Source organism: Mastigoproctus giganteus, chromosome 5 (genome assembly GCF_048544385.1).
Source record: "Mastigoproctus giganteus isolate SK-2022 chromosome 5, ASM4854438v1, whole genome shotgun sequence".
Lineage (NCBI taxonomy): Eukaryota > Metazoa > Arthropoda > Arachnida > Uropygi > Thelyphonidae > Mastigoproctus > Mastigoproctus giganteus.
Genome location: NC_143579.1, coordinates 196629155 through 196641584, shown reverse-complemented (window position 1 = coordinate 196641584; position 12430 = coordinate 196629155). Strand labels below are relative to the sequence as shown.

The window sequence follows — 12430 nt, the reverse complement described above, 5'->3', positions numbered from 1 at the left end:
CAGAGCAACTCGCTATGGACTTGATAAATATTATGACTTATTGCAGGTTGGTGCCATAGTTAGGAGAACAAGTTCTCCAGGATGAGTTGAATTCATGTTTTTGTTTTTTTTTGCTAGTTCTGCTTTGAGAATCAGGACAATTGAATTTTAATGCAATTTAAATTCTGCTTAACACTAATCTCTAAACAAATTAATGGATAAATTCAGTAAACTACACAAGTTAGCACAAACAGCTCCTACAAATTAGAGCTGTGGCTAACCATACAGTGCTTGCACGAGCTGGTGACTAACAGTTATGTCGCTTTGGACTAAACCAATTCCAAGGTTTTTTTGCCTCCAACATAATTATAACACAGAGCAAAACAATAGATAACCAAGACCATTCACTAGGCCTCTTCCATAGTATCAGTATGGAGTGGGAATACGAACAAGTGATCTTGAGCTGTGTGTTGTTTTTCTCTCTACCTTATTCATTCTGCTGATGAGCTGTATGACTAAAATAGGGAGAGAAACGACAGGTGGCTCAAGGTCACTTTCCACTCTGTATTAATGCTATGGGAGAGAGGGTCAAGTTCTAGTGTGCTATTTGCGCCACTTGCTTTTTTCACTCTACTATAGATAGAACGATGGAAAAAAAAAGACCATGAAATTTCAAAATGAAATTTGAAAATCTTTGTTACTGTGTGTGAGAGAGAGAGAGAGAGAGAGAGAGAGAGAAAGAAAAAAAAACTGACTGAATTTCTCCACAGTACAATAATAAAATCAAAACGTCATGTAATTGATAGTCTTACAAGTCTTACTCTTTACAAGGAATAGTTAATGAAGCACATTCATTGATATTCTGCCTGATACTAGTAGGCATGCATTTAACATTGACATTAAAGTACATGACAACATTTGCTGTAACTCTGTTTGCCATTTATTCAAATATAAATATTTACAGATGTAAATGAAAGTTTAATTGCTAATGCTTAATATTCATTGAAATGTGCTTTTCCAAATTTTCTCACCACTAAAGCATACCTCTCTAAATCTGGTACCTCTCAATCCCTGAAGGTGCCAGATTTTTAAAGAGTTTACTTTAGATATATATATACACACACTGGTGTTAAAAGAAAGTGCGCCACCTAGGAATTTCACATTCCTAACCCTTTTTTGAAATGGTATGTTACCTTAACGACTAGCATCACAAATAGAAATATAAAAAGATTTATTAATAGTTAAGGCAAAGCTAAGTAATATTTGACAGGTGCTTTCAAAATATTCCAAAATGAGCATTTGCAACCTTTATACAACAGTTTTGGTAAACACAACAATTATGGCTGAAATGTTATCAGAAGCTCTCAATTTGCTTCAGTTTATCATTTTAAATGATAAACAAAATGAAAAGTTAACCAGGTGCAAACTAATATTTAGTTGACCTGCCTCTGGCCCTGATGATAGCAGCACACCGTCGAGGCATTGACAAGATCAATTTCTGAAGATAATCAACTGATAGTTCGTGGTTCCAAACACAAATTTTGGCTTCCTGAAGGGCCATTGGTTTCTTTCTGGCAACTGCAGATTCCACATGATGCCAACAGTTCTCTATAGGATTCAGGTCTGGGCTGTTTCCTGGCCAGATAACAGTTGTAATGGACCGTTCTTCCAACCATTTTTCCACCTGCAACAAATGTAAACACATTACTGTTGAACTTCTAATGCATAAATGAAGCTAAAGTACCTACAGAAGTGCCTACTTACACTTTTTTCCCAACGACAAGGAGCAGGGTCATCCTGAAAGATGCAGTTACTTGGCAGGTTGAAATGGTCTCTAATGGTTGGCAGCAATTTGCCTTCCAATATAGCCAGGTATCCATTGGCATTTACAGAACCTTTTATAAACTACAGGTGACCTACTCCATGATACAAAATGCACCCCCATATCATTTGGCTGGTAGAGAATTTCATTGTAGACACCATACAGTGTGGATAGTATTCTTCACCACGCTATGGCAAATTGTTTGTCTTCCATCAGAGCCATGCAGGTTGAATTTCTTATCATCCGAGAAAATAACTGACTTCCACTGCTCAGGGATCCATTTGACATGCTCCTTACACCAAATTAAGTGGGCCTTTTTCATTTTTTGTGTGAGGAGAGGCTTCTTCTTAGGACGACGGGCTACAAGTCCATTTTTGAAGAGGTGTCTTTGACTGTTACTGCACTTGCTACTATTCCTGTATGTTCTTCCCATTGTCTTTTCAGCTCAGACGAAGAAGCTTTATGGTTTTGAAGTGTATAAGCACTTCAAAACACAGTCCTGTATTGGCGTAGAGACTCATTTGCACCCGGTTCCTTTTTCCCTAATCAGCAGAACCAGTATTCTTTAGTTTGGAAAGAAATCTACTCACTGTCGACTGATTACAGGACACTCTATAAGCAATATGATGGGAAGAACATCCTTCCTCACATAAAGCAACAATAGCACTCTTTATTCGTGGCATCAACTGCATGTAACTCGCCATCCTGACGCAAGCAAGGAATGAAACTCTTGCAGAGAGTGCTTATATAGCTGAAAGTAACAGCTAATGCAATATTACATCACCTAAGCATGTCAATCTTATCTGGTGCAGTCTGTAAGAAATATTGCCATATACTTATGTTATTCGGACGAAAATTACAATTTTAAGATGCACTTTCTTTGAACCCCAGTGTGTATTAATATAAAGGCAGATGGGGCCCCTAGAATACTGGTTTACCTAGGTGGACAGAAAAAAAAAAAATCTTAATCCGGCACTGCACATTATTGACAGGATTCAAACACAGACTTTTCCAACAATATGGGAGAACAGTGATAATAATTACTGTGTTACCCACAAAGACTGGTCAAGTTACAGCTATATTGCTACTCTTGGCTTCCAAAATTCTATTGATACGGGTGTCAATAGAAATATCCATAGAAAGTCAAGCACACTTGGAATTGTTATTTTGTTATTATTATTTTTTTTTTATTTTTTTATTTTTTTAGGAGCATTAGCAACTAAGGCCATATTGCTCCGGTTATATGCGGTGGTCATTCCCTGACCTTTCCACATCCTCCGTATTTGGTGGTGACGGGCTCGAACCCCGGTCTAATCAAGAAGCATGTGCTACGTACTGCTGCTCCTTCCCACCTGGCTACGGAGGCACCTTCACACACACTTGGAATTACTAGGAGTGTTGCAAACTATTGAAAGAGCCACAATGTGCTTGAAAAAAAATGTTCTTTATTGTTGAGTGGAATTGAATAGACTAGAGCTTTTAGGTGTTGCCAACACATAAAAGTCTGGGATTGAAATCTGATAAACATGAAAGCCATGCAGTTGACCCACCTCAATTCATCCAACAGCACAGATAACAGGTGATGTTGTTGTTGTTATTTTGGTTTTTTTGGAGCATTAGCAACTAAGGCCATATTGCTCCGGGATATGCGGTGGTCATTCCCTGACCTTTCCGCATCCTCCGTATTTGGTGGTGACAGGCTCGAACCCCGGTCTAATCAAGAAGCGTGTGCTACGCACTGCTGCTCCTTGCAGCAGTGTGTAGCACACGCTTGATGAGCAACTTGCAAAGAAGTAACCCCCCCACGCATAAACAACACATGCTCTTGTCTGTAATGGTGCACCTTTCAGTAATGCATGCACATATTTTTGGAAAACAATCTGTAAATGTCTACAAAGCAGTACACGAAGTCCATCTCACATATTGATGGCAAACTATTGCTGAGACTAAACAATTCCCAAAGAATATGTTCTGCAAAAGGCAATATTCTCACAACTAAATAAAGTTGCAACTGATGTCAAAGTTTCTGATCTGCTCTGGAATTCCATTCTCAACATTGTTATACAGGTGACCCCTGCTTAATGCTGATAATTCGTTCCGAAAAAACAGAGTGCTAAGTGGATCCGCACTAAGCAAGTGCAGCATTCCCATAAGGTAACATATGTATTTGTGGTCGGTGCCATAGGATATTTCCTAATCAATAATAAACGGTAGTGAAAAGATGCACAAATGTCGGTCAAAATATTTAATATTCAAATATTTTTACATATAAAATATTCTACATTACATACATATATAATTATGTGGTAACTACTTATGTATCAAAATTAATCTTAAAATTCCAATTAAAATCATGAATTTAATTGATCTAAATTGATTTTAATTTAATTTAATTTATGAATTTAATCACGAAAAATGTGTCGATTTTGGGTTGTACTTTGGCCCTCTTCCTGGTAAACTAAAAGGGGTTTTAATTTTAAATCCCCTGCAGTGTTACCTTCCAACAATAAAATCAACCGATCCTTCACAGCTTTGAAACCTGGTATGTTTTTTTCTTCTTTCAATTTGAAACTTCTGCTTCATCTATGTTAAAAACTTGTTGAAGTATAACCCATAATACCCCTCTTCAATAACTTTAAAAGTTCTTTTTTGAAAGTTTCAGCTCCTTGATCTGCACTTGCAGCTTCTTCCTGGATTTTAAATCTATTCAACCAGCTCTTACTAGTTTTAAATGGTTCCAATTTTTTTTTTTTTTTTTTTTTTTTGAGTTTTCTTCAGATCATCATATAGGCTAATCCCTCTCTCTGTTTTTTTTTTTTTTTTTATATATTATTTAACTTAACTGAATTCTGCATTGGATATTATCTTAAATAAAATTAGTTAAAGTCTCTCCATTTCAATCCTAATAGCCGGCCTAGCCCTAGTTGCTTGCATGGAACAGTTGTCTTTCCTGCTGCTAAAATTAATTCTTTATTTTTTATAATTGTTCTTACAGTTAAACTTGCCAGTCCTAAATTATGGCACACATCCACTTGTCGTTGATCGGAATCGATTTGTTTCCAAACGTCTAATTTAATTTTCAAATTCAGTCTTTGTCTTACATTTGTAGTCTTCGTACTGCATCCAGACGTTGCCTTTTCATTCTTATCTGCCATTATTAACTCCACGAAAATGTAACTGCGTTGGTTGCCTTAAATTATGATACAATGTTCGAGTAGACTGTCCATTATGCATGACGTCTGTCTAATACTGTACTGTGATTACTAGACTTCTGATAAATGCATATAACACAAATATTACAAGCAACATACTTGATCATTTTTTAAAATGTTGATCTTGGAACTACATAACAAGTCACTGTACTGCAATTAAATTAGCATGTGAGAAAACTTCTGAGTGTGGGAAAATTTCTGAAGTCTGCATGGGAAACGTTTTAATGCTGTTTTGCTATTCATTTTCAAACTACTGACTCCATCAAATGAAACGATTTCATTAAATATGCCAAAATGCAATCTGTAGAAGGGCATTATAGTGATTTGTGACAGATATGGGTTATAATATAAGAACGGCATTATAGCGAATCAGCGTAAAGCGAACCGTGTTATAACAAGGGCCTGCTGTATTGTATATGCAACTGAATTCTTCTGAAACATGTTGTTAATGAGGGCTTCAGTTTAGAACCTATTTCAAAATAAGGAAATGTAACAAACAAAATGTAAATTTGAACATCATCCCAGCCAACTGATAAGTATAAAAGAAATGCAAATAAACTTGGGAGAGTTGCTTTGGTTTTATTATTTTTATGATTTTATTTTAAAAATTGGGTTATCTTGGTACTGAGGTAACAGAATTGCATCTTTCCACGTACAATCTTAACTGTAACAATTTGTTGCATCTATTTTGCAGTAATAGTGTTCCCTATTCTATCATAGTCTTTGACCTCTCCAAGACTATGATAGAAGGAACATGGTTATTAATTATGGATAGAATAATTAATTAAATTTAATTAAAAGCATTTCTAACGGTAATAAAATCTGAAGCTTTTTTAATTTATAAATAAAAAATTTTTGTTAGATATACATATATCACAAATCAAAGAAATTTCACTCATTCAAACATCTGAGATTATTAAGATACTTGGTTAGCACTACAGCAATCCGAACAAACTCCAACTTTTACCCTTAATCATAAAATCTATATACTATCATTCCCAAGATGCTAGTACAGTCAAACTTTGTTAGTGCTGAGGGGATCGGTGATATTCTTGACATTATAACCATTAACTCCCCAACAGTATGTTTCTATCAGTGAGGTTTTAGTTCAGGAGTTAGTGTAATGGCATTATGTTCTTAATGAAGAAAAACTGCAATAAAGCCAATTGAAGAAAGTTGCAATGAATTTCTATGGCAAATAAAATAAATAAATTATTTTTACTGTAAGGTACCAATATATGCATAATTATGGTATATACAAGTTGATTAAAGAGCTGTAATAATATAAACAGAAAAGAATAATAAAAGAGAATGGTTTCTTTTTAGGTAAATCTATCCTGAGAAGTCAGTTCATGAAATATTTGAATTTAGAGGCATCTCGAGGGCATCAGTGTATAGCAAGGAAAGGGCTCAAGAGCAAAGCAAACCAGCAAAAGAGCTGCCCAAACAACTGGCATTATTGATTGACTAACACGATACTGCATTATGATTTTGCAAAACCAGCAAAACATACAAGTCCATGCCTACTCTTTATCCCTCATAATGAGTGTCCTATGTCCCACCATAAATGACAAGTTGTTACTGTGAGAAACAGTGCATCACTTACTGAGTGATGTCAGCTCTGTATACTATAATACTATACAATGAATGAATGTTTTCCACATTCTAAAATGTATATTGCTGGTGAGTTCACTGGAAAGTTTGACATTATAGCAGAGATTGCATTATAAAATGATGATATAATCAAGGTAAAATGGAACAATTTAGATGAAAATTTCTTATTTGATTTCATTGCGATGTTATAGAAGTGTTCTTGTTATTTCCAAAGTTTTTACCGAGTTGGACTGTATTTAAAATCTCTAGAACTGGAGTTAAACCTTTATCCAGTAATAAACACTATAATGAGTCAGCCTTTCATCATCAAGCACTACTCAATTCCAATGGAGACAGGATATACACAGTAAGTGATCAATTCTGTGTTTGCAAGCACCATTTTAAAACTAGTTGGAGAATTCTTTATAACTCCAAGGGATAACTATGGTACTTTTGCAAAAAAAGGTTCAAGAATGCCCTTGCCTAGAGTTATATGATCTGTTGATATTATCGGGAAGAGGGGTACTAAACTACAGTTGACTAATGAGCACTGTAATGAACCTTCTTATGAATCAAATGCATTTTTTGGACTCGGGGAGGTACCCATGGACTGGAGATGTGCAAATGTGACCCCAATTCACAAAGGAGGATCAAAGGCTGACACAAGTAATTATAGACCTGTGAGTTTAACTTCTGTTCCCGGAAAATTAATGGAGGCACTGGTTAAAGAAGCACTGCAGGATCATCTAGACAAGACTTCAGTTATAGCTCAGACACAGCATAGTTTTGTTAAGGGGAAGTCTTGCCTGACCAATTTGATTGGATACTATGATGCAGTCACAAAAGAACTGGATGCAGGGAATAACTTTGATATTATATACTTGGATCTTAGAAAGGCTTTTGATACTGTTGCATATGGAAGACTGCTGCACAAATTGGAGCAGTGTGGCATTGGAGGCAAATTGCTGCTATGGATAAAGGGGTGGTTGAGGGGGAGAAGACAGAGAGTGGTAATCAATGGACACTGCTCATCGTGGACTAATGTTATTAGTGGAGTCCCTCAGGGTTCAGTATTGGGTCCTTTATTGTTTTCTGTATTTATAAATGATATTGATGATGGTATATCAAGCTTAATGTCCAAGTTTGCAGACGATACAAAGGTTGGCAGGGTTGTCAAGGACAATACTGACACTATGCTGCTGCAATAGGATCTGGAAAGATTGAGCAGATGGGCTGAGAGGTGGCAAATGAAGTTTAACATTGACAAATGTAAAGTACTACACATGGGAAACAGCAACCCCAGAGCAACGTATCAACTCTGTGGTACTACACTGACAGTGGTAGAAAATGAAAGGGACCTGGGGGTGGTTGTGTAGGCAGATATGAAGTTCTCTGAGCAGTGCAGACGGGCGCAAGAGTAGCTCATGGTGTATTGTCAATGATATATAGGAATTTTTCTAGCAGGGATAAGGAGGTGATTATTCCCTTGTATAAGGCAATGGTCAGGCCACACCTAGAGTACTGTATACAGGCCTGGAGACCTCATTTCAAGAAGGATGTAGAGCTGCTGGAACGAGTACAGAGAAGGGCAACAAGATTAGTGAATGGAACAAAGGGGTACTCTTACGAAGAAAGGCTAAAGTTTTGCGAATTACAGTGTCTGGAGACTAGGCACCAGCGAGGTCATCTGATAGAGGTGTACAAAGCCTTGAATGGTTTGAGCATGCTCAATGCTGATGGGATTCTTCCTCTTGCTCAGAATAATCACCTGAGAGGGCATAAATTCAAATCGAGGAAAGACAGATGTAGGATAGATGTGTGGAAATTTGCCTTTAGCCAGCGGGTGGTTGGTAGGTGGAACAGACTTCCATCTCTTGTCGTGGAAGTTGATAGCCTAAATAAGTTTAAGGCTCGGCTGGACAGGTATTTCAAACGAACAGAGGGGTGAAGTGGAAGTAGTTATTTTTTATTTATTTATTTATTTTACTTTAATTTTTTTGGCTGATGCTGCATAAGCTTGCTTTTTTGCATCAAATGCCTCCACTAATGCTAATGCTAAAGTAAACTGTTATCAAACTAAATTTGGAAACTAAGTATTTAACCCACACAGTATGTAGTTTCTTTTCTTTATCAGCAAATTTTAATGAAAATACACTGAGTGGACAGAAATCATGGGATACCTACCTAGTAATGGGTGGATAGGCTCACCTTTTGATCAGATAAGGGTAGTCACACGGCGAGGCATTGAGTCCACTAGTTCACGAAAGCATTCCACAGGTATTTCCATCCATGATTGCTGCACTGCTGTCCATAATTCTGTTGCATTCCTGGGTGGAGGATCCAAAGCTTGAACAGACCTTCCCACAACATACCAAAGATGCTCCATAAGTGTCATGTCCATTGAACGGGGAGGCCATTCCATGGGGCAAAATCTGCAGAATGCCCTTCGAACCATGTTCTAGGGCTCTGAGCTGGATATCACATCATTCTTCTCTTTCTTGGTGATTCCCTCCTACTTCTGACTCTCTCTCTCTCTCTCTCTCTCTCTCTCTCTCTCTCTCTCTCTCTCTCTCTCTCTCTCTCAGGGTAACTTGAGAATTTTTTTTTTGGGCTAATGCAGCACATGCCTCAGGCTTCCTTGCCCCATGTAGCTAATAATAATAATAATAGTTACTACGTCTCTGTGGGGAGGCACATTGTCCTGCTGGAAGAGTCCATTGGTTTGTGGGTGCACAATGACCATGATGAGATGCACATGGTTTGCAAAGATGGACACGTAACCCGGACCATTCAGAGACGTGTTGATGTACCAGAGGTCCCAACGTGTGCCAGTTAAACACGTCCCAGACCACTACCAACTGTCCACCTGCCTGAACAGTTCCTTGTTGATATGACGGGTACATAGCTTCGTGCAGTTTCTGTCAGATATGCACCCTTCCATCTGCTCAAAATAACTGGAAATGGGACTCATTGGACCAGGAGATCCTGTCTCCAGAGCCCTGCATCGTGGTGTTAGCAATGGGACTCTGGTGGGTCAGCAGCTCCCATAACCTATTGCGGCTAATGATTACCTGATGGTTTTGGTGGAGAGACGTTTCTGGCACCTTCCTCGTTGAAGTCGGCAGTGATTTGTGCCATTGTCACTCTCTAGTTGGCTGAAACAATGTGAGACAGTCAACGGCCACGTTCATCCATCAACTTTCTCTGCCCACAGTGCTGTCCACGATGAGACATTATTTCAGAAATGGCATATTTCCGACTCTTCATACTGTTGAATGGGGGTAGTGCAATTTCTGTACCGCCTCCGCGATAATGACCCATGCGTCAGGCACCCCCAATCATCCCTCTTTCAAAGTCTGTTAACTCATGATGTTTATTCATACTGACATTGAATTATCGTCTACATGAATGCCGTGTACCTATATACCTGCCAAGCTGTGGGTTTGTCACCCCTCTCACTATGTATTAGCGAGAGGGGTGACAGTGTTGCATTGTCCAGAAACCAGGTATCCCATGAATTCTGTCCTTTCAGTGTACATGATAATGTCCATTGATAGGTATAATCTGATTTGGTATATCTAAAAGTTGGAATAGAAAGAATATTAATCAGCCGATGGTGGAAAATTATGGATCCAGCCCCCCCCCCTCTCTCTCTCTCTCTGATTTGTATAATGTTCATCTAGAATAGGAAAAATATTGAAATGTTTAGGAAAGTACCTGGATGCATGTTTTTTTTTTTTAAATTAAAATCAGAGTGCTTAATATGGCATTCATACCGATAAAACACTACTGTTAGATTCAGTGATAACAACACAATTTACCATAACTCTACGAGTAAATTGACAATTTACTCATAACCATCATGATAACAATGTGTGTGTGATCTGCTTAGGTTCTTATGTTATTACACAACTAAGTCTACAGAGACTATCGCATGATTCAGTGATAACAACACAATTTACCATAACTCTACCTGAGAAAACTAAAAAGTAAATTTGCATGTTCTTTGATTTTACAATCCCTAGTCAAAAAAGGCTAATTCTTACAAGTTTCTACCATCATGATAACAATGTGTGTGTGTGTGTGTGTGGGTGATCTGCTTAGGTTCTTATGTTATTACACAACTAAGTCTACAGAGACTATCGCAATGCCTATTTGTTAACATTTTTTTTACTGATCATTATTTACTCTAGTTTATTTATTTATCATAAATCGATCAGTAAAAGGGGGGGGTTCACAAATGTATAATGCAATTTTATAACTGTTGATCCCCCCCTATGACACCCATCATTATTTTTATCTGATCATAACTGGCCCCATAGATAAAGATATATGTGCCTAATACATTTGACTATAATAAGTAGTTGGAAGTATGTACTGCATTGAAAGGTGCTCCACAATGTAATAAAAAACTATCAAATAATTTTAACAATTTAATAACAAAATATTACTTTGCATCTTTCAGTATATCGTCTTCACATTGCTTTTCAATATTTTCTATAATATAAACATTTATCATTTAATTATAAAATCTGCATTCAGTTATTCTTCACTAGAAACATAGTACTTTCATTTATAGTTTTCCCTGAACAAATTTTTCCTTAAGTCTACCACATATTGAATGAACTTCATCATAATCCGGTTGAAGAGTATCTCTTACTCTTTCCAACCATGCTTTAATATTTGGTTTTTTATTGATATCATAACCAATCATTTGTGGTTGTTCAATTTCACATGCAGCTACAATATCTGCAACACTAATAACTTCTCCACATAAGAATGTCTGATTTTTTAAAAATCCTTTTCCAATATCATCTAAAGCTTTGTCAAATTGTTTTAAGTAGTAACTGACTTGCTTTTCATCAACTGGAGTACCTTTCAATATTGGCTCGACAAGCTGAAATAAAAAAAAATAATAAAAAAAATATAATAAAAAAGTATATTTTACATGTAAAAAAAAAGTTACAAAATTAGTATATTACTTCATTTTTAATATTCTCATTAATAACTCTTATATAATAGACAAAATGAATCCTAAATTTATGGATTCATTTAATTAAATTTATATCACTCACAGCTAGCATAATTCTTGCAACTTAAATTTTTCTAATTAAAGAAATAAAGTACCATTTGTATCATTCATATAATTCAAAAAAATAATGTGATCCTTACTTAATGACAATACATTTATGACTTAACTGTTTTATGGATAACCTTAAGTTCAGAGAATGAACTGAAAAGAATTGGAATATCTTATTTAAGGGAACTTACTTCCTTACTGCTTACATTTTGTTAGAATGAAACTGAGTTGGAAAGAATTGTGAGTGTTAAAAACTTATTAAAATGAGATCCCATAAAGAAAAGTGCACTTTCCTCTAGTTCATCATAAAGACTTGCTTGGTATTAAAAATCATACAGCAGAACCAAGAGTTCAAACAGAGAACTTTTGGGTATCAGCTTCAGTTGGTTCTAAGTGATAAGAGGAAGGAGCATTATGGATATAAGAATCATAATTCCAATAGTGCAACTAGGATATGCCCATTGGAAATTTTATATTGTTCAAATTTCATATCAGTGAAAAGGTTGTAGCTAGTTATGTATTAAGGACTGAAAGCTGTGTATTATGTCTGAACCATTCTATTGCTACAGCTTTGCAAGTGGTTAATTTATAACTAGAAGATATGACTAATGTTATAGCAGAATCAATCTGCCGGCTGATGGGAAGTTGGTTGGGTGTGTTGACTAAGTTCATTTGTTTGGTATTATGTAACTGTCTTGGTGTAATAAGGCTTATTATCACCTTAATTCCAGTGGTGCAACCCAG

At 36.5% G+C, this 12430-nt stretch overlaps 1 protein-coding gene across 2 annotated transcripts in view; it reads right to left on the bottom strand.

The window, feature by feature from the left end:
* Window positions 1–11144: 11144 nt before the first annotated feature.
* The window catches only part of LOC150085974 (glutathione S-transferase theta-1-like), a 35639-nt gene continuing 34353 nt past the window's right edge, over window positions 11145–12430 (bottom strand). For both annotated transcript variants that reach the window (XM_090373625.1, XM_090373626.1), the window contains exon 4: window positions 11145–11503. In XM_090373625.1, the coding sequence (XP_090229751.1) occupies window positions 11180–11503 (324 nt within the window). In that variant the 3' untranslated portion in view covers window positions 11145–11179. The remainder of the gene's footprint in view (window positions 11504–12430) is intronic.